This window comes from Haplochromis burtoni, unplaced genomic scaffold, assembly GCF_018398535.1.
Source record: "Haplochromis burtoni strain Fernald_Lab_line unplaced genomic scaffold, NCSU_Asbu1 Contig_211, whole genome shotgun sequence".
Taxonomy (NCBI): domain Eukaryota; kingdom Metazoa; phylum Chordata; class Actinopteri; order Cichliformes; family Cichlidae; genus Haplochromis; species Haplochromis burtoni.
Genome location: NW_024582572.1, coordinates 967,093 through 988,900, shown reverse-complemented (window position 1 = coordinate 988,900; position 21,808 = coordinate 967,093). Strand labels below are relative to the sequence as shown.

The window sequence follows — 21,808 nt, the reverse complement described above, 5'->3', positions numbered from 1 at the left end:
GGGTCAGAGCTCTGATTACTGGTGGAGCAGATTCACTCCCACTTCTATTCCTGGTCTGAGGCTTGCTGTCATTTGGCCTCTTTGGGCCTCGGTCAAGGAGGGTGGGGTGTTGCCCCCTCCCTACAGCTGCCTTCTCCCCTTCGTCTTCTCCTCCTTATTTCTCTGTTGGGGTGTGCACGTGGCTTTGGTTCTGCAGTCCTGTTTAGAGTGCACACACACTCACACACACACTCTGTTTTTCCTCATTCCTGTGCTTTTTGTTTTTGAGAAAGTTTTCTTAGAGTTGGCGATGAAGTTTTCTTTTATTTGCAAAAGTTCTGATTAAGTATGTTTTGTTTCCTTCACTCCTTCATTTTGACTCTGATGTATTTGGATAAACCGTTTATTTAATGTGCAACTCAAAATGTTGTCCTCTAGAGGGCAGCACATCCCAACTGAGGCTACTTCACACACTCCTGTGTGAGATGGGGTGGTGAGGAGATCGATGTACAAATAATGTACAAGTACTGAGGTTTTTTAAAATAAAACTATATTTGAAGTTTGTTTCCAGAATACAAAACTATCGATGTAATCAATATTCAAAAATCAAACAACAGAACATCAAACATTTATACTGTAAAGTGTTATTAGGAACAATATTTTATTATTTTATTTATTTTATTTTATTACTTTTTATTATTTTTATTTTATTTTATTATTTTATATTTGCAGGTAAGCTAGCATAAGCTAATCTTATCAACAACAACAAAAAGCCTGGAGTTGATTTCATTCAGTCAGTGACGACCGTCTCTTTTGGCCAACCAGCTGTACAAGACAGAAAGAAAGAAATAAAAATTGCCTCTTGGATTGGTTGCTGGTTGCTAGCTGCCGTGTTTTATCAAAATTTCATTCTAGAGTGGATAACATCAGATAATTGTTGCACTCTTCAGCTGCCCTTTCTTCATCGCACCTTTCAGCAGCTCCAGTAGTCGACCAATTTCCCTTCATGCTGCCTGGATCTTGGCTTCTAGTCTCCTTCTCCTGCTCATGTATATGAGAGCCGAGCATCTCAACGATGATCAGCTGGGTGCTTTCAGTTATGGTCACACACACGCACACGCACGCACGCACACACACGCACACACACACAGGTATATATACATTTAGCATAAAAATGAGAGTAAAAAATTCTTTGGGGTTTTGTTTCACTCTTACATTCTGAACTTTTAATAAAGAATCATTCAGGGGACTGAAACCTGAAAAGCGTTTTCCTCTAACCGTGTAGAAGTGCTGGATCTCTATTATTACCATTGTATAGCATATCTGCTGTGCATCTTGCCTCAGATGTCGAGTGTGATCACACTGTGTTGCTCTCCCACACAGCCTGCAGATCTGCAGCCTACACACTGATCAGGGTTCAGAGGTGGGTCTGTATTAGCAAACAGTAGAGAAGTGACGGACCAGCAGCAACTTATCTGAAAGCACGGAGGGCAGGCGAGGACGCCTCGGCCTCCGCACACACAGAGGCATGTTCACATGTACAGTACAGGTGTGCGGGGATGAAGCTACAAGCTTTTATACAACGTATTTAACCTTGAAACATTTGCAGTGTGAAGTGTTGTATGTTTTATGATGGACTGTGGCTCAGAATACTAAACCTTAACAAAAGAAAATGTTGCGTGTGTGACCTTGAGGTCTTTCATGGCTTCACAGTTCACAGAATCTGGGCTCTGTGTAGGCGGATTTCAGTTCTTTGGACTTGGACTTCACCGAGCCTCGAGTTTTAAACAGAATTATCATCAGTGTGCTTTTGGACCAAAGAGTGTTTGGGTTACCATTCATGTACTACTTGGCAATAGATTGGGCCTGCACCACAATCAGAGATTAAGGTGTTACCCTGTTTTCTTTAGATTTCTGGACTCACAAAGCTGACTTCTAAAGAGCAGATTATCATGAAGGTTTATGGTGCATGGCTGACCTGCTTCACAGGTTCAGGTAATACAGTGACAGAAGTCTTCAGACCAGGCACGAAGCAAACTTGTTGGACACAGACAGTTTTTGTAGTTTTACTTTGTACATCCTCACGGGGAGTTTCAAATGTTACAGTCGAGACGGGAATGACCAGAATGTGCTGTTTGCATCAGATTCTCCGTGACCTTCTCAGCAACAGCGTGATACGTAGCCAATGTCACCAGCAGCCCTCGATGGAAGAGCTGATCCAGAAGCGACGACTGCAATGGTTTGGCCAGGCCTGCCACATGAGTAACCATCGCCTGCTATGCTGCCTTCTGCTGCAGCAGCGCCCCGCCCACTGGAGAATCAAGCGCGATGCGCCCAAGAAGAAGAAGAAGAAGAAGAAGAAGAAGACTTGGATCGAGCAAATTGAAGACTATCTTAAACAACGATGTCTAACCCTCGAGCAAGCAAAGGTCAAGGCCAGAGATCACAAGGCCTGGAAGTGCATCGCTGACCAAGACGGAAACCCTACAGGACCCACAGTCACGACCAGCAGTTGGGGACAAAAGAAGAAGAAGAAGAAAAGATGTCTAACAGACTGTAAACATCTTAATTTCTGCTGCAATGATGGCTGTTTGAACAGGGAGTCTGTGGGGACTGACTCAGTTTTGACTGGTAGGAGGAGCTTGGATTGTGTTACAGGTCGGCTCAGAAAGCTGCTTATTCAAAAACCTCTTTAAGTAACCAATCCAAGTTTTTTAGGACTGAAAAAATCACAAAAAATGTGCTGATGTGACAAAAGGTTGAAAATATTTAGAGCTGTAGTAGCTGTTCTTCTGTACGGACGGTGTATATGTACACACACGATATACACAGCTTCATTTGACATTCGCCCACGGAGTCAACCGTGCAAACATCAATCTGTACAGAAATGCATGTATACACTGAAGCTAGCCGCGGGGATAATCACAGCTCTGATGCTCCTTTGCTGCCTCTTCAAGACACTGCACACGCAAACACTGTAACGTATAAGCACATTACACACCTACACACACAACAACATAACTGTATAAATCATGGCATTACAATCCACGCACACACCTCATCCTCCCACTGATCACTCCAACTAATTATACTTTGCTGAACTCTCTGCTGTTATAAATATGTGCAGAGGAGGACAGAGAGCAGCGCCGAGTTTCTGAGGGATGAAACTGATAATGATCGTTGTTATAATAATAATGAAGCTCCTTTGAGTTCATAGTAAGCCTAGCTGGTATTCATATAAAATATATAGTAGTAGGCAAAGCTTTTGACAGGCATTCATTTCATCACAGTAAAAAAACACTTTCAGACTGATCTGAGTAACGATTTAATGTCGAGTCTTACAGAATATCTGATGTTTATCAGCGTCAGTCACTGCTACGCTGAGCTAAGCACCACCATGAGCACCGGCTGTTGTAAAGAGTCATCATGTATGAATGTTTACAGGCTGTTGTAACACTTTACACTGGGAATGTGAATCATAGCTATCTCCATAGGAGCAAAGGGAAAAGCTTTTGACTTTAAGAATTAAGTCATGAGACTCTGAGAGAAGACGCTGGTGTTTCTGTGAGACACAGCCAAGAGTGAAAGTGGACCATTGATTCCACATTTCAAAGCCTCGACTTTAGCGCTGCGGCCTGCCGCTCGTTGGTTTGAGACCGTGATTGGATGAGAGGACGTCAGGTTCCCGGTGTTTGCTGCTGATGCTTCTAGTTTTTGTGCTGGGCTACTTTGGCTCGTACTGGTCCTCGCTTCAGTTAAATACGCAGATACAAGAATGATACCAATCTTGTGCTGTTTTTCTTCCCACTAGAATGTGATAATTCACAAAATGCTACTGTTATAAATCTTTTGTAAAATATGAAACGTTTGCTGGTAGAACTCCTGCAGGTCTTTGTTCAAACACCACTATGATGCCACACGTGTGCGTTCTCAGAGGACAGACTGTAGATTTACTGTTGGAGAAGCTGCAGCTCTACAGAAGTCAGATTCTTTTTTTTAACTTGTTTTCTCTGCGCTGACCTTGAAAACAATCTTGGAAACATGGAAACATGCAGTAAGGCTGGATCTCGGTTTGGTCCGTGTGCTCAAATCTATCGATTCCCATAGAGAAATATGTTCTTTCCAATCAGCTTTTACAGAGAGAGTAGGAGGGAGGCAGAGCAGAACACAGAGGAGGAGGAGGGTTATGAAAAGATCCAAACATGGAGGATGGAAGAGCAAAATTATGGTGAGGTGAACGGTTGTAACAACTTGTTACAGAAGAAAACAAATGTTTGCTTGTTTCCATCCAGACTACAGAGTTTCATATTGATGTTTCAGTTGGATTATTGGTTACAGCTACCTTATGGTGGAAAAACACATCTGGGGGCATTTTGTAAAAGAATACAAATCTTAATCTTGATGTTTTCTATTATACGTTACTGTAGCTGCACAGATGTCATTTATGATGGTTATTAGTATTTGGCAGCAGGATGTAGCTGTGCACTCTACCTCACAGACAAATGGTGATGCAATATGATATTAAACCTTAAGATGTTAAAATATTAGCATTTATTTGTGACACCAACAGTGCACCACTAAAATGCTTTCTGTGCATTAAAAAACAATGTAGACCGAATGGTAGCATGGGTGATGGAGCACACCAATAGGAGGTAGAGGGGCCGGAAGCTGAGCAGGAAGGGGCTGCAGCAGGTGCAGCAGCAGAGGTGCATGCAGGACTGATTAATCGAGCCATCAGAGAGTGTCACAAAGCCAGGAGGTCTCACTCTGGTGCGTTTTCACCCCCTCCTGGTTCTTAATGTTCAGCTTTGTGAGATTTTGTCCAAGTTTGGAATGAAACACAGAAAAGGTCTCAGAAGTTCAAAACATGAAGGGCTGACATGCTGGTGCCACAGCCTACGTCCTGCTGACGGCTCTAAATAAATGTTGCAATTGAGTTAAACTCAATGACTTTGATGTCTGTGTTTGGCAAAGGACCAAAGTATTGTGTTGTCCTCCAAGTGTGCGTGTCCCTGTAGGTCTAACATCACGTGAAAACTATTGATTGACCGACACCAGCTATATTACCATGGTAACCCAGCCATTCAGTAATTTAATCAGCTGTGTTGGATCAAGGACACATGTAAAACCTGCAGGACAGCGTCCTCGAGGCCTGGAGTTGGACCCCCTGTGTTAGTGGATGTGAGGACAATCAAAGCAGCCGGTCAGCCAAAGCTGAAGCATTCCCTGCATTCAGTATGAGCCATTAAAAAAAACCTCAGGTACAGTTTTACACGAGTCTGTGGAGACGGACTCAGTTTGGAGTCAACCTCAAGCAGCCATCACAGGAACTGCAGGCGCGCGCGCGCCTCCGCCTTATCTTAATGCTTCCGCCTGCTTTTACGGACAGAGTGGTGCATCCTGTTGGATGTGGAGGATCTTTTGCTCCGTCTGCGGCCACAGCTCCCAGCAGCGGATCGCGGTGACGGAGAGTGTGTGTCTGTGTGTGTGAGATGGGGATTATTCTCATTTCACAGCAGAGGACAGAGGACGAGGTGAGTTATTCCCAAGTCCTTCATGAACCTTTGCGTAAAGGCGACTGTGTGTGTGTGTGTGTGTGTGTGTGTGTGTGTGTGTGTGTGTGTGTGTGTGTGTGTGTGTGTGTAACGGCTGTGATGGACCGTGCGCGCGCGCGCGTATTTTCTGCCGTGTATGAATAACCGCAGACATCAGAGAGCGTCAACTTTTCATTTTGGTGATTTATTAAAAACAGTTTTGTCAGCTCTGCTGTCACGTTTGAGCGCTCGTGCTGTCATCGTTAATTAGCGCTGGCGGTTAATTGGCTTTCCTGTCACATAGCGTGAAAACAGCGCGCGCAGAATGAGACCATAACCGAAAACATTGTCCTGATCTCCGCGGAGACGCTCAGAATCTGCGATCCGCTGTATCGATCCTCTGAATCATGTCAGCAGCCTGTAGGCCTGAATCAGCCTGTACACGAGTCCAGTGAAATCCTCACTGTGATGCGTGTGAACTGACCCTGCGCTATTAAGTGTGGGCCTTTCATTCAAATTACATATGATTTTATAGATGTCGCAAACTGTGCCAGTGCAGCTTAACTGCAGCCACCGAGCTAAAGAACCTCTAATCTTCTTATCTCAGGTTATTATTTAATGTCATAACTCTTATGTGCTGCTTCTGTCATTTATTGATGTAAGGTAGGATTAGTGAAAACCGAAACGTGGTGCAGGCCTGAGGGGTCAGAGGCTGCTGCTGACCAAAATGAGAAAAAGTCGACTGTAATGAGAGATGAAAGACCACAAGGACACACGAACCAAATATGAAGAAGGATCAAATCTGACTGGAAAGACCACAGACTGTATATGAAGGATGGACATAGGCACTGTGAATGAGGTTCTGTTTTGAGGCTAATGTGAGAAATGTGCTGCAGCTCCAGAAGGTGGGAAACACAGTAATCGCATCACATTTGTTTCCATGTTCCTACAGTTAACTCAGATTTGTGTCTGTGGGCTGTTTTTCATTGACTTTGCTGCCAGATTAGTGGTAACACTTAGATAAGCCAATAAGAGAAAGTGTTTTTGTATGTTATTGTTAGCTGGTATTTACTGGAGTTGCGGATACACATTTACATACTGTCATCATAGGCGTGACTGTTTTGCTGAACTGTTCCTTTCACCGATCAGATGGTTGTACAGCATGCATCCTTAATGGCTTTAAAATGCATGAATTTGGTTCACAAGTTTGAAATTAATTGTATTCTGAGGTAATGAACACTTAAATCCAGCTGTGATGTGTGTTTGGGATCATTGTCCTGTTGGAGCACCTAACTGTGTGATTTCATCATTCTGTCCACTTTGTCTAATGCACCAATACCACAGACAGCAAAGCCGGAGCTTGATGCTACCACCACCATGCTTGACAGTTGTACGCTCTACAATCATTCCACTCTGGAAAAGGAACAATAAAAAAAAATGATTAAAAGCCAAAGTTACTGATTAATATCTCCAGCACAGTGTTTATGGTTCCTTCACTACACATAATACCAGAGACAAACATAGACTGTATATGAATGATGAACACACGTTGACGTTACCCAATGGTTAGTGAATTTTTGTTGTGAAGACTTAGTCTGAGCTGTCAATGAGAATGGGCTGCTTTATATGCCCTTCTCACGCTAATACCATTAGCAGCCTGAAACTAGTGATTTAGCAGAGCGGTCTCCAACCCCGGGGCCACGGACCGGTACCAGTCCATGAGTCGTTTGGTAACAGGCCGCAAGAGTTGAGGCTCGGGTGTGAAATTTATGGTTTTCAGGGTTTTTATTGTGTTTTTTATATTGTTAATTTGGTTTCCCTGGGTCTTTTGCCGTGTGTTATGAATAAATCTCCTTTTATTCGGTACAGATACTGGTTTTATTTTGTTGTATTTATCCGCGACACGTTAAAGGCGGGTCCGTGAAAATATTGTCGGACATAAACAGGTCCGTGGTGCAAAAAAGGTTGGACTGCTGATGTAGCCCATAAACTCATCAGGAAAGTGTTCACTGGGTGTGATCAGTGCAGCAGAGGAGTCGCCCCCTGCTGGCAGAATGCAGGTTTAAGGCATTTCTACAAGTGATTTTATGCACAGTCGACAAGAGAAACACCTGTTGTTAAATATCAGACATTTTAAAAGTGACCTGTTATTGCAGTGAGTAAATAACCACCAGATAATAAATCTAAAACAAGACCATTAACCAACAACAGGTCATAAGTAAACCATGTAGGGTTAGCTCGTGTTTTAGCCACATGCTAAATTTTAGACTTATTGTAGAAACTAAAAGATGCTAACTATCAGATCAAGGCTTTAACATGCTCTTGGCTACAATATCCCGTCAAAAGGAACAAATAGGTGAAAATTCCTTATAAAAGAACAGATGTGAACAAGCCCTGACTCTGACATGTAACTGTCGAGCATGAGATGCTAAAGGTTAATTTAGCACACCTGGGTCCACCAGCTAAGTTTTTATTCCTTGCATTCTTATCAAGGATGGATAGATTTTATTGCACTTGGTCCTTGGACCACAGCACTGTCACAGTATTAGTAAAATATGCAGGAACTACAGAGCTGCATTCAGCCTCTAACACCCTCTGTGATATCGGTGCAATGATTCTGGTCGTGCGGTAAACCAGCGCTTGCAGCTGATGTGTTTTCTGCATGTGTCGCTGTTTGATGGTGCACATTTTCCCTCTCTTCTACCTACACATACTCTTCCTCCCTCCTTTCTCCCTCTCTACGGTTTCTACCTCCTCCATCCATCCATCCATCCATCCATCCATCCAAGCAGCCTTTCTGGACACAACACCTCCCCCTCCTTCCTCCTCCTCTTTCTACAGCAACATAGCAGAGGATTAGAAGAAACTAATACTTCATCGGTGACATTAACCAAAGCTTCGTCTGTTCAGAGGGGAGATCAGCAGCGGATCCCTCGGCTGTCAGACGCAGAGGAATGATAATTAGAAAAAGATTGACTCGGCAGCAAGAAGAGGAGAGGATCCGGCCTGCAGCAGCAGCGAGGCGAGCAGAGGAATACGTGAAGACGGAGAGCGAGAACAGAAGGAGGGATTGAAGTGATCGTAATCTGGTGAAGAGGAAGAAGAAGAGAGCGAAACCTCGGAGCATCAGCAGCACTTCTTTTTTTTTTTTTTTTTTTTTTTCTGAGAGAGATGATGGTGACAGCAGCGTCAGCGAAGGAGGGGAGAGAGGGATGAGCTTGGATCAATAATCCTCCCTCCTCCTCCACCTTCATCCCTCCATCACCTCTGCAGGAGCCGCTGAAACCTGTGAGACTCCTTTTTGTTTTGTTTTTTCTGGGTGCTGCATCGTGTGTGTGTGTGTCAGTGAGTGTGCGCTCTCATATGTGTGTCATGTGCATGTAGCTGTTGACTATATAGGCCACACAGACCATTATTGTGTGTGTAGCCTGTTTTTTAACTGTGCATATGCTGCACATGTTCGTGTGTATGTTTGCATGTGCTTCACGTGTGTGTGTGCGCGTGCAAGTGGAATGAGGCTGTTGGATGTGAAATGTGTGGGTTGTAAGAACTTGTGTGTTTGTGGCAAATAACATGACTGAAAGTGGCCAATTAAAATAGTCCCGCTGCTGTTAAATAAGATCGAAATTATGTAAAAGATCATAGAGGAAAAAGGGTTCAGGCCGCCCACACATCGATGAATTGTGTGCACATGCAGAGCAAAGAGTGAAGATTGATTTCAGTGTAAGATTTAGAACTCAGAAATAGGATTATGTCACACAGTAAATGACTGTTTTTCTGCTATTTCTTAAGCATTTCCCCATGAAACCAGTGCACAATAACAAAGATTTATGGAAATACTTAGAATTCATCAGCGATTTTAGAAACTGTAGTTTAACGAGATCAGGCTGGGCTACCGTACCTCCACCAAGGCATTTCCTCCATGTCCGGCGTGAATGGATCCAGATTAGACCATTAAAAGTTAAAATTTGAAAAAATGCCTGAATCCACTTCCCATAATTCTGTACAATAACAATAAAGGTCTATTTCTGATCCTAATTTAGGCAAAGCCTCACTTCTAGAAACATGTCGTCTATGTCAGTCTTGAACATTTTGAGATTTCTTTCTGAAAACCCAACAAATTGAACCAATCCTGTGATCTCCATGGTGAAGGCAGGAAAAATAAAATTCAGAGCAGCTGATACCATAACACCCTGATTTCATCTGATGACGCAGTGCCAGGTTAGTTCTTGGATGAGGGGCTGCCTGGAAATACCAGGTGTTGTGATAGGCTGGCAACCTGTGCAGGTGTACACCACCCAGCCCCACCGCAGCGCTGTGATGGATACGCTGTTAAGAAAATAAATGTAATGAATTACTTTTCTGTATTTTCATGTAGTTCACCATTCAAGAATAAAACAGGTTGTTTCCACTTGTTGAGACTCTTGTCAACCATAGTTAAAAATTCTCCTACAGCAAAGATTTATAACGAGCACGTAGGTCGTGATGGTGCGCGGCTCTTGACTTACATTGTGAAGCATCTTGTAAACCAGCGCTATATAAATTTCATTAAATTGCGTTGCAGAAACACTGAGAGCTACAATCAGGGTAATTGTGCCACCATCAGTGCTAACTGTGTATCCTCCTCCTGCTGGTTATGAGTAGGCCTGCACCACCCATACGACACGTAGCCTGCCTTGTTATTCGCAGAAAAACACAGTTTAAAACACAACAAGTGCAGCAACAGTAAAAGTAACACAAACCTTGGTGCACTCTCTTACACCAGACTCACAATACCCAGATACAGTTTGTATTTTAAGGCGCTTGGAAAGAAGTGTCTCATCCGAGAAGCTTCTTCAACACACTGAGAGGTGAAACATCTTCAAGAAACTTAAAGAAGTCCAGACGCTTTTCTTTCCAAGCTCCTTAGACTACAATGACCAGGATGACTGAGAACCTTCACAGACTTATGTATCCAGGTTTGTTTGTTTTTTCCTCCTCCTTCTTTTTTCAGCTTCTCCCTTTAGGGGTTGCCAAAGCAGATCATCTACTCATCCTATCCTCTAGCATCGTCTGTTACACCAACTCTCTGCATGACATCCATGAATCTTCTCTGTGATCCTCTTTTTCCTCCTGCCGCTCTGTGGCAGCTCTATCTGAAACGTCCTTTGTCCAGTATATCCAAAGTCCACCTCTGCAGCTTTCTGCTTTAATATGGTCAAACTGTATCCAGGTCTATAGTGCAGCATCTTTCCCGTGGATGGATTACCTCTCTTGTTGTGTCTACCAGATGTTTGCAAACCCATGCTTAGATGTTTTAACTGTGTAGCACCACTTGGGGCAGTGTGAGAAATATGTGGAAAGGTAATGTGGTCTCCTTTAATGTTTGTGCTGCTTATGTTTTAGCTTGGCTCCTGTGCAGAGAAAACAGACGTTATAATAAACAAAGAACGAAGAGAAGCTATCCACCGCGTGTTGTGTTTGGAGACGTGCTGCTGGTTTTTTGAAGTCTCTAAATCTCTCAAGCTTCTGTGACGGTTGAGTTGCTGTATGATGTTTGAGTCAAAGAACAAGACACATGCAGAAAATGCATCCCCAGATTTGTTTTATAAAATCTGAAAAAGTCATTGTAATTCACTTAAGCCTGCAATAAGTGATTGTTTTGACCACTTGGGTTCAGCAGTTGTGGATGCAATACAAACGGCGCCAAGAAAGACAATGTGGGGATGCAATTAGTTAATGTTATAGTGGTACTCAAAAAGAAGAGTGGCTGGAGATCGCCGCACAGCTAAAGTTACTGAATTTGAAATGGTTACTCTGAAGAAAGAGACAGAGTCTGTGACAATTTACAGCCATTTGCTTCAAGTAACTGTGGTGCATAAAGATGGCAAAAAACAGCAATAAGAGTCTAATCCAGGGGTGGGCAACTCCAGGCCTCGAGGGCCGGTGTCCTGCAGGTTTTAGATCTCACCTTGGGTCAACACACCTGAATCACATAATTAGTTCGTTACCAGGCCTCTGGAGAACTGCAGGACATGTTGAGGAGCTAATTTAGCCATTTAAATCAGCTGTGTTGGTTCAAGGACACATCTAAAACCTGCAGGGACACTGGCCCTCGAGGCCTGGAGTTGCCCACCCCTGATCTAATGAGATAGCAAAGGAATGTTGCCAAGTTGGCAAATACATGGAAAGGCACTCACCTGCATGTACAGGAATTCTCCATAATATATTATATTCACAGCAAGAACATCATAGACAACGTAGTTGCTGCAGGAAAAGTTTAACTGCAAAATTCCATGAGCAACTTTTCTTTTATATAGAATATATTACCAGAATACAGCCAGTGAGTAACCAGTTGAATGAAGTCCCCTGTTGACGAGTTGTTTTCATTGGCTGAGAGTGAGTCAGTCTGATTGTTTGGAGGTTGTTTCCCACCTGTTAAAATGGACCCCCAGGCCTCACCAACAGGCCGGGTGGCCCGGGTGTTTTCTGTATTATTTTCAGGTCTTTACTAGGAGTGCAATGATACACAAAATTCACGGTTCGGTTCGATACTTTGGTGTCACGGTTCAATGTTTTTTCGATACAAAAAAATGTTCATGCCTTTTTAATTTGTCATTTATTAAAATTATAAATATATATTTTAACTCAAAAGTACAGTTTTTAAATTTAATGTTGCTGAAACAACAAAGGGATAAAATAATAAATCTATCTGATGGAGGAATCACTCATCTTTGGAAAAGAGTTTATTACAGAGAAATGGCTCTTTCAAAATAAAAGCTATACTATACGCTTCTTCTGGGCTATATTCTCAGCAGCATATTAAACATATCAGGTCCCCATAAGGAGAATCCTGTGCTAACGGCTGTCTAAATGACTCGGGTAAAGTTTGTAGCATGCTGCTTGTTGTTTTTGTCTGCTTCCACTTGTCTTTGCACTAGGATGGTGTCGGTGTAAATGTGCAGTCATATTCGTTGTGTTCCCACTAGTGCTGTCAGCGTTAATCTGAAATGACGTTAACGCCACAACAATGCAAATCTCCGTTAACGAGCTACCGCCGATCGCCCCGTGCATGGGGCTGGACGGCCAACACGTTAACGAGCTAACTGCGCTAACACACTAGCTTCCACCCATGTAATTGAGCATTGCGTGGCACATCCAACATACTGTTTTACTTTAGTCCATGACTCGCTTACCTTCAGGGTCATACGTCACATGAAAACCAAAATAATTCCAAACGCCAGATCTGAATGAGGGTGGGGGAGGTTCAATTTGCCATGTTGCAACGAGCTTAGCTTCTGTCAATAAAACATTTGTAATTTATTTTATCAACTTTTCTTCTGACGATGCTGTCTGTGTGGAGCGCTCAGTGGATCTGCGCTCAACAGTGCAGCCTAGGCGGAGTAGTCGAACACAGATCCACTGAGCGTTCAACACAGACAGCATCGTCAGAAGAAAAGTTGATAAAATAAATTACAAATGTTGTATTGTTCGATACATATGCGTCCCGAACCTAAAGCACTGTATCGAACGGTTCAATATCGATACGAATATCGTTGCACTCCTAGTCTTTACAATAAAAGGCACCTCGGGGTTGCTGTTGTTGTGATTTGGTGCCATATAAATAAAATAAAATTAGATGGTTAACCTGTACTCAACCAATTGGTTACCATGACTACTTTGTCAGTCACCAAATACAAAGACATTCAGCGCAATCACTGCATCCACAGATTGTTCCAGTGCGACTGAGGAATAAATGGATGCAAACTGTGATTGAAGTGAGTAATGATGGCCTGTGCTGGTTTACATCGAGGGACACGATTGGTTCTTCATCTGCTAAATGCAACACTGTTTACACCAGATCTGCTGTGCACATCTGATCATTGGTCCGTTAATGAAGTCACTGTGTAAAAGAGGACTGCTTCTACTTTTTTGTTGTTAGTTTGTAAGCATTTATTCCTCTTATAACCTCTGATGGACAATCAGAGAAGGATGTGCTTGAGGATCCGCTGGGCTAACTAAGGATGATTGTTAATATGTTAGAGTAAGAAATTAGCCATTTCAGCTATCCTATGTTAGCTAATTAAACGAGTAAAACCATCTGATCTTTCAGTAAGCTTAAAGTCTTCTGATGCAGCCTTTGTCTAGCCAGTGCCAAAGGCTTCAACAGTTTAGACGCTCAAACAGCCAAGAAAGGGTTAAAGTGCAATTCCACCATCAACTTCTTTGTAAAGAAATGTTTAATGATTCAGTTGTTCATCATTAACTCACTCCTCTTTAGTTCCTTTGTCATCAACAGAAACACTGTCAGTTTTTGTCCTCAAAGTTCGGCTTCATAACAAAGCTGATAACTGGCAGGAACAAACTTAAAACCTATTCTGTGTGAGTGAACAGTTACACACAAACGCTCTGTGTGGAGCAGACATAAAGCAGTGATGTGCAGAGAGAGAGAGGGATGGTGGTCAGTTAGTGAGCCATGAATAATTGAATGTGCTTAATGGGAAGGGATATAAAAACTGAAACTGTTTGGCCGCGCTGCAATAGAGACCAGAAGGCTGAGCGCTCGTGTGTGAGCATGTAGAGCTGTTCTTCTGAGGACCGGTTTCACTGTTAGACCGTCAGTGTGGACGTTGTTGGTTCCCACATGCCTTCAGGCTGTGTGAGGGTAAAGCCTTGGCTTAGGGTTAGGTTTAGGATCAGCTCTGCGTTTGGGTGGGAATTATGCAGTTAGTGGTCATTTTTAAGGTTGGAGGAAGACGCTCCATGATGCCAGTAGATCAGGGAACACGTTCACAAAACAGCCATGCAAACAAGGACGTTGGCTGTGATGGTGCAGTCCTTATGGCTGAAATGTCTTCTAAAGCACAGCAGTGACCCTAAGATCAATCTAGTATGAAGTGTTTAAAGTGCCATTACCCACAAATGCATTCAGATAATTTCAGTTTTCTGTGAAGACATTTTGTTTTCCTCTCTGTGCTGATTAGTGTGTTTAGCAGTTTGGTGTCACTAAACAGTCCAGTTCGTTAGTGACCGTGGTCACAGCAACAGTCTCAAAGACACCTCACTCGCAGACCTACAGATGGAACTTCTTTTTAATGTGAGGCAGCAGCACCTCGCTGGCCTTTTTAATGTCCCGCCTTTTTGAATTACCTTGAAACTAACCGTTTCCATCATTAAGGGTGTGTCCACCTTAACTGACAGGTGGACATCATCGCAGGTAGCTATAGCCAGGAGCTGCATGTTGGACACCATCGCTCTTAATTGGAGTTATTGGAATGCAGTTTTTGTCCTGTCAGGTGATTTTTTTTTTTTTAATTTTTTTTTTTTTACCCACGCAATAAATAATAATAATTTCCCAGGATCAGAAACAAATATAGTGAGCTGGTCATTTTTCCCACAGCCCTGCAGGGACACGATACCTTCACCGAACAAGATTCACATGTCTAACAAACAGCTTTCCAGTTCCTTTTATCAAATTTTTATTAATGATTTTCACTAATTTAAAGCTGCTATGATACCTTTTTTGGTTTTATGACACACTGTGAGACATAAAAGATGAGTACTTTGCTGTGTATTGTTGTAAACTTATATTGTTGTATAAGCCTTCAAGCGGCCCCTGAAAGCCTGAAATTAAGACTGAAGTGATATACGCTGCAGATGGTGATATCAGTTTACTCAGCAGCATTATCTTTTGTTTCCTCCCACTGTTATCAACACGCTGTTCTCAGTTTTTAAGCTTAGTGATTGGCTGTTTCTTGCTGAAATTTGTTGCTTATAACCAAACTGTGGAAGCTTGTGCCGTTCGAGCATGTTGTGTTTGTGTGTTTCAGTGTTGCTCTGATGCACAAAAAGAACAACGTAGAAGGTTAGCAGAAGATCTGAAGCTGAGTGAAATGGAAGGAACGAGGTGGATAAAGACAGATGAGCGATAGTGTAGGAGGAGAGGCCGATGGTGTGTGTGATCATTTTTCGTGTCTCTCACGACCGAGACGGAGCATGTCATTGGTATTTATGGGCTGAGAGACCTCACACTCTTTGCAACTGTTCTGTCAGAGAGCAGGAAGGGCCGGAGATTTGAAAAGACAACAGATGGAGGAAAAGCATGGAGAAAAGAAAGATCAGGGAGAGAGCAGCGAAAGGAGGAGGCAAGAGAGAAGAGGGGTAATGATGAAAGGCGGACCAGAGAGCAGGTTGTGAAAGAAGGACAAGAAACGACTGTGAGCATCAATGCTGGTGTTTCCTGCTGACTCTGCTTCTTATATGCCTTTTCCCTTCTCTTCTTCTTTTACATGTAACGGCTGCATGACGGGAAGAAGGATCCAGAAGTGCCATCCAGCTGGATTATGGTGATGACGGTGAAACCGAAATGTCTCGCAGCGTTCGGGAAGAACACCAATATTTAACATGACCTTTGACCTTTACCTATCACCTCCTGTGACAGAGCAACTGCAGGAAGACAGGCTGAGGCCTGCTGGTGAGTCCATGGACCAGGAGGAGGTGAAGCTCTGCTCTTCCATGCTCATTAGAAGATGATTTTCGACTGACGTTACACTTTTTGAGTTGCGTTGATTTCTACAACTTCGGTCCCAGGTCATATTAATGATGGCGAGTGTCTGAACTGAGCTAACATAACCATCTGCTGACTGTGAGATTTGGAAAATCAGCACATGGCTTCTGACCCCAGGATTATGAGACTCTGCAGGGAAGCCGATGCTTAGTCAACTCACAGTTCACGGCTCCAGTGGACCGTTGGTGGAAAAAATGACTAGTTTCACAAGATCTCAATAGACTGGAGTCAGCAATGATAACATGCAATATCTTTAATAGAGAGGGGCAAGCAAATCCCCCGTCAGCTGTGCTTTCCACACCTGCTTCTGGGAAACTGATGTTCTGATGTGCTGTATGGAGTGCAGAGTCCGGATTCAACTGATTCATTGAAAAACAGGAAGTTTAACGGACCATTCTGACTGTTGGCGAGACGAGGCAATCTCGCACTCTAACCCGTTCGTTCTGGTTTTAACTGTCATGGGTCTGAACCCCGGCAGGAGTACCTGACCGAACCAGGGAATGGTCGGCAGCTCAATAAAACTCTGTGTTTGGAGCACGCGAGGGCGAGGTCCATCTTGATCTCTGATTCAGAACTCGAAGAAGAAAAAGTCCTCTCCCCCCCACTTACCTCTGGTGGGGGGGAGGGTGAAGGGTACTTTTGTTTTAAGGTTTAGGATTTATTTTTCACACAGTAGGCTTTAGGCTGTAGAGTTAGGCGACTCTGCTCTGCGTAACTTCAGATCCGGTCCAAGTTCTTCTTTGTGTTCAGCCAGTTTGAGGGAGTTGTATCCTCGGCCCTGTGGCTTATTTGTGTCACCACTCTTTGAGTTAGCCTTTGGCTCTGCACTAGCAGTAGCTGTGACTCAGGCAGCATTTCATCTGGTGCGGAAGTTTAGCATTTAGACTCAGTGCTGCCTTGAATTGTATTACCTGAATCTAAACAACTGTGACAGCATTTAGGCTAAAAGTGACCGTTGTCCACTGGGCATTTCCATAGCTGTTTTTCTTTTTTGTTTTGTTTTTTTTAGCCTGAGGTTCCTTAGCCATTAGCTTGAGTGCTACCTTTCAGACTTATTAGTCATGGATGCTAATCAGGGCCCAGGCCAGGGCAGTCCAGAAAGCCCTAACCGGGCCGTGGAGTATCTTCTTGAACTCAACAACATCATCGAAAGCCAGCAGAAACTTTTAGAAACGCAGCGGCGCCGAATTGAGGAGTTGGAGGTCCAGCTGGACCGGCTCAGCCAAGAGAACAAGGACCTCCGTTTGGACCGGCAGCCCGTTGCTCCTCCCCCACCTGCGCCTCCTCCCGAGCCTCCTCTCCCTCCTCCTCCGCCACCACCGCCGCTGGCTCAGACCACATCGGCTTCCATTTCCACAAAGAATCACCATCACCACAACAGCCAGCACCAGGCTCCGGCACAGCCTCCCTGCTCCATCCCCCTCCACCACCAGCATCATCAGGTGCACCACCACTCCTCCACCCACCACTCCCACTCCTATAATAGCACCAACAGCACTGCTCCGACTCCAATTCCAGTTCCCTCTCCAACCTGCGCCCCAACACCTCACTCTGTACTGACCCAAATTCCAGCTCCGATTTCCTCTTCAGCCCCGGCTGCTCCTCCTCCACCTCCGATTCCACCCAGGGATCAGCCGCGAGCCCACAGCCGGCTGACTCGCATGCCCTCCACCAGCACTGGCACCAACACCAACTTTGTGGAGAAAGAGAAGGAAAGGCTGGAGCGCCTGCATAGAGCCAACGCTGCCAACAACCATCACGCCCACACCCTCCACCACCACAAATTGTAAGTTCCACTGTATTTTTACTACAAGCAGGGCCAAAGGTAGCACGAGAAGATGGCAAACCAGGCAAAGAGCTGACGGTAAAATGGTGAAAAGTGCCTTGTAGTTCTTGAGATTCCTTTCATTTCATGGGGAAAAATAAGGGATGCCATATTGCCACAGTTATCCTGAGGGGGTGCACCTCCCCCAGCACATCTCTTTGTGTCTGTACAGATCACCTTTTGCCTTTTCTTTGTGTAATAAATGCTTTCAAATCTTGCAGTAAAAATCTTTTAACTACTAGGGAACACGTATTGCACATATGTTTTTATAATATGGCATCCTATCACTAAATTTTCAAACGTAACCTTGGCTTGAAGCCCGTCACTACATTGTCTGCTTTGCCAAAACTCGTGTAAATCTTTGGCTTTGATCGCTACTAACTTTGCTGCTTCTCTCACTCAGGTTTTGTGCAAGCGCTCTTGCTTAGTCTGACCAGGAAACATCTGTTTTGCTTGATTCCTCGCTGGTGCAGATATGCGAGCAAGCTGAACAGGGTTTACTTTAAAGGACTCAAACAAGTCGGAGAGGTGAAGTTTGCCACTCGAGCGTTCCCTCCTCCAAACCAGAGAGGTTTGTGAGACAGTGTGATTGGTGGGTGTACCGGACTGATAAACATTCATCCTTTTATCAGCTAATAGAGCTGCAGAGTGAAAATTTTATAAATTGCAGACAAGCGGGAGCGTGTGGGACTCCAGGGACAGATGAACTAAACAGCTACAAATCTCAAACACTGATAATTGGTGGAGCGACGACTCGAAACCATTATGCAACCGATACTTTTGGAATAGGAGCGGTTGTTTGCTGAGAGGCCAGAAAGAAAACACTGTGTACTGTACTGATCACCATGGTAGCTTCCTCTTTTGATTTGTGCTCATATTTTGTTTTAATTTTGTCACCCTGAAGTTGTTTTTCGTTGGCTTGGATCGGCTTTGTTGCCTGGCAACACTGTCTTGCGCGCATCATATCAGGAAGTGTTGAATGACTGCTCCTCGCTGCCGTCTGTGACTTTCGTCTCCGGTGCCGTAGGCAACAGGATGCGGGCTTGCGGCTGTCCCGTGCGTCCATCGGGCACTTCCTTCGTAGCTGGTAACGCCGAAGCATTGGAAGTGCTGGCCATGGTGATCTCTGTTGCTATGCAACTGTGGAAAACCTATTTGAAGGACAGCACTCTGGCTAACAGTTGAATGGTTTTCACCTCGCTCAGAGGAACATGGAGCATCGCCTTCTTCCCTCTGCAAGCACAGAGCAGCTGCAGGAGCGAGGCTCCCGTTAGACCTGCAGATATGAGGCTGGGGAAACGCAGTGATGACTCATGGAGAAAGATTTTATAGTACTATAGCTTTGTCTTATAAGCTCTCGTACGTGCAGCCATTGCACACAGAGGTTGATAGAGGGTGAGTCAGACTCTCAGATATGGGTTCGTGTGATTAATCAAAGTGCAGGGAAGAAAAAAATCCTTCTGAGCCCTGAGTCATGGGACGTTCAGGTGCAGCCGATATTGTGAGAAAAAGCCGACCTCAAGCTTGCAAATGATGTAACATGTGCAGAACAATGATGAAGTCTGACAGCAGCGGAGATAAGGCTGATTCGTTATGAAATCGCACAGCACAATCTGCTGCTCGCTGCCTCTTCGACTGACTGAGTGCGATCCAATAAATCCCACACTACACTGGGGTAGATTATGGCACAGAGGCATGACAGCATGTTGCAGAGCTGCCTACACTGGTTTCTGAGCGATTTCATTTAGGGCCTGATGCAGCAAACTGCAAAACACCCTCACACAGATTAATCCTGCAGCACCTTGGGCTGAAGCGGGGAGAAACACGAGCCACACTAGGAAGCAGTAAATACTGCACAACATGATGAAGCAGTTGAAATGTTTCAACTGATGAGAGCCCGACTGCATGCAGCAACTTCTGTCAGAGAGATTTTCTACATGCTGGTGTCAATTTTCATTTACGGTACTGCCAACAAATCTATCCACAATGTGTCCTTGCTCCAAGATCAAACACCTGCACGTCGACAGAAACGTACAGATCCAAGAATGTCCGAAGTGTAAGTTGCATCAGTTATTTATCAGTTGGTTTGCACAGCCATACTAAGACAAAAATAAACCTCACCACAGCACATCACAGTTGGGCAACTGGAGAAATGGACCATTGATTGATCAAGTGCATCACCAGTTGTTTTTTTGTTCTCAAGCCTGGTTTATGTGGTTCTTCTGCAGAGCTGAGAGCCCAATGTTATCGTGTTGAGCAAAAGTCAGGAGCCAGGCTTAACTGTACCTCTGCTGGGACATATTAGCTAATTGTTCTAGTATTTTATGCAAAGGAAGCATCAGCAAACCCCATTTGTTGGGCTAATGAGGCAGATTGGAAAACCTAATGCCTATTCGGCAGTACAAAAATAGTCAGCTGCACAGAGTTTGAGAGAACCTTGAATGGTTTTTATTAAAGATTGCTGAGGATTCTGTGAACTCATCATCTTCTAGTGCAGCATGAAGCGGTGGCCCCAAACATCTGTTCACATCTGGGCAGGGCCCATATCTGAAGAAAAAGGCATGCACTTTGTAACTGCTTGGTTTACCCCTGGAGTACAGTATGCACGCTTGTGCGTTCTCAAATAAATGGAAAGACAATCTCGGCTGATGGTGATGTTTTATTTTCTGTGCATTAAGTAAAGCTAAGTATTAAGTAATATCAGTTGCCAGAGCTCACGCGATGAACTGTGAGGAGGCCGTAACGGTAATCAGTGCTGTTCCATCCCATTGATCCACGAGGGAAGACTGATGGAGGACGGTTATGGTAATGAACAGAGAGAGAGATGTTGTTTCTGCAGTGTGGGTGTGGAGGAGTCACAGGAGTCAGATCTGTAGGATTCACATGGATGAAGAGAGGAGAAAGAAAAGAAACATAAAATGAAACGTGGATGTATCATCCTGTTCCCTTCTTTATTTAAAGATCTTTTGTTCTTGCTTTCTGACCCACCTCGTTCTGCTATTAACCTGAGAATTGTACCTGGCTGATCTGGATGCTGACATGTGATTATGGGACTACTGCATATAAAGCCTAGTTTTAATGGGAGTCCTAATTGCCTCCGTTCTGCCTACATTATGATCAGATCTTGTTATCTAAATTGAGTAGGAGGAGCTAGCAGATGCACCGACAAACAATTGTTCGTCTCAGGTCAACGCAGTTTTTTTTCAAGGGCCACCGAGGAGCTTTTTTCCTGTCCCATTTGGTTCTTTAGCTGTCAGAATTGTTGTCTGAAGACCAACAAAGAGACCCAATGGATTTACTTTGCCAAATGGATCATCATGGCATTGCCATCTTGATCGACCTTTGTTTTTATTATTTATTATATTTTATTTTCAGATGTTACAGACTGGGAGAGAGAGAAAGACGAAGGAAAAGAAAAACAGAAGGGGAGAGGGACAGTGAGAAAGGGGGGGAGAAAAAAAATCTCCTGGATCACCTGTTGAGAGAAAAAGAATAGAAAACGAGCAAAAAACAACCAAAGCAACATACTAAACACAACACCATCACATTAATCTAGCTAAGTGTAAACAGCAGTAAATACTAAATATTCAATGTTGTTGTGCAGCACGCAGGACAGACAGCGCACAATGTGCTTTGAAGTAGCAGCCAAGAAAGGTGTAATTTAAGTCTGCGAGCAGTGAACACCCGTGTGCACACCTGTGTGGATCAGCGCTTGTATTCAAATGGTTTCCACATGTAATGGTCTGCAAGAGGATGTAGGGAGCCATAGCCCCGTCCCCCAGGGCATGAAGCAGGCATGGAGGAGATCCAGGCCCCAGACATCCAGAGGCCCCAGAGCGCGAGAGCCCAAAGAGGACCACCGGAGGGGCATCCGTGCCACCCTCATGGGAAGGGCTGAGGATCCCCAGACGAGGCGTCACCCAG

At 44.1% G+C, this 21,808-nt stretch overlaps 1 protein-coding gene across 2 annotated transcripts in view; it reads left to right on the top strand.

Moving 5' to 3' along the window:
• The first annotated feature begins 5,096 nt into the window (after nucleotides 1-5,096).
• LOC102309143 (YLP motif-containing protein 1) overlaps nucleotides 5,097-21,808 on the top strand; it is a 139,712-nt gene continuing 123,000 nt past the window's right edge. For both annotated transcript variants that reach the window (XR_006055084.1, XM_042226428.1), the window contains exons 1-2: nucleotides 5,097-5,513; nucleotides 15,806-17,845. Coding sequence is in view for 1 of the 2 variants with exons in the window: in XM_042226428.1 (XP_042082362.1) it covers nucleotides 17,121-17,845 (725 nt within the window). In the remaining variant the exon portion in view is untranslated. The remainder of the gene's footprint in view (nucleotides 5,514-15,805; nucleotides 17,846-21,808) is intronic.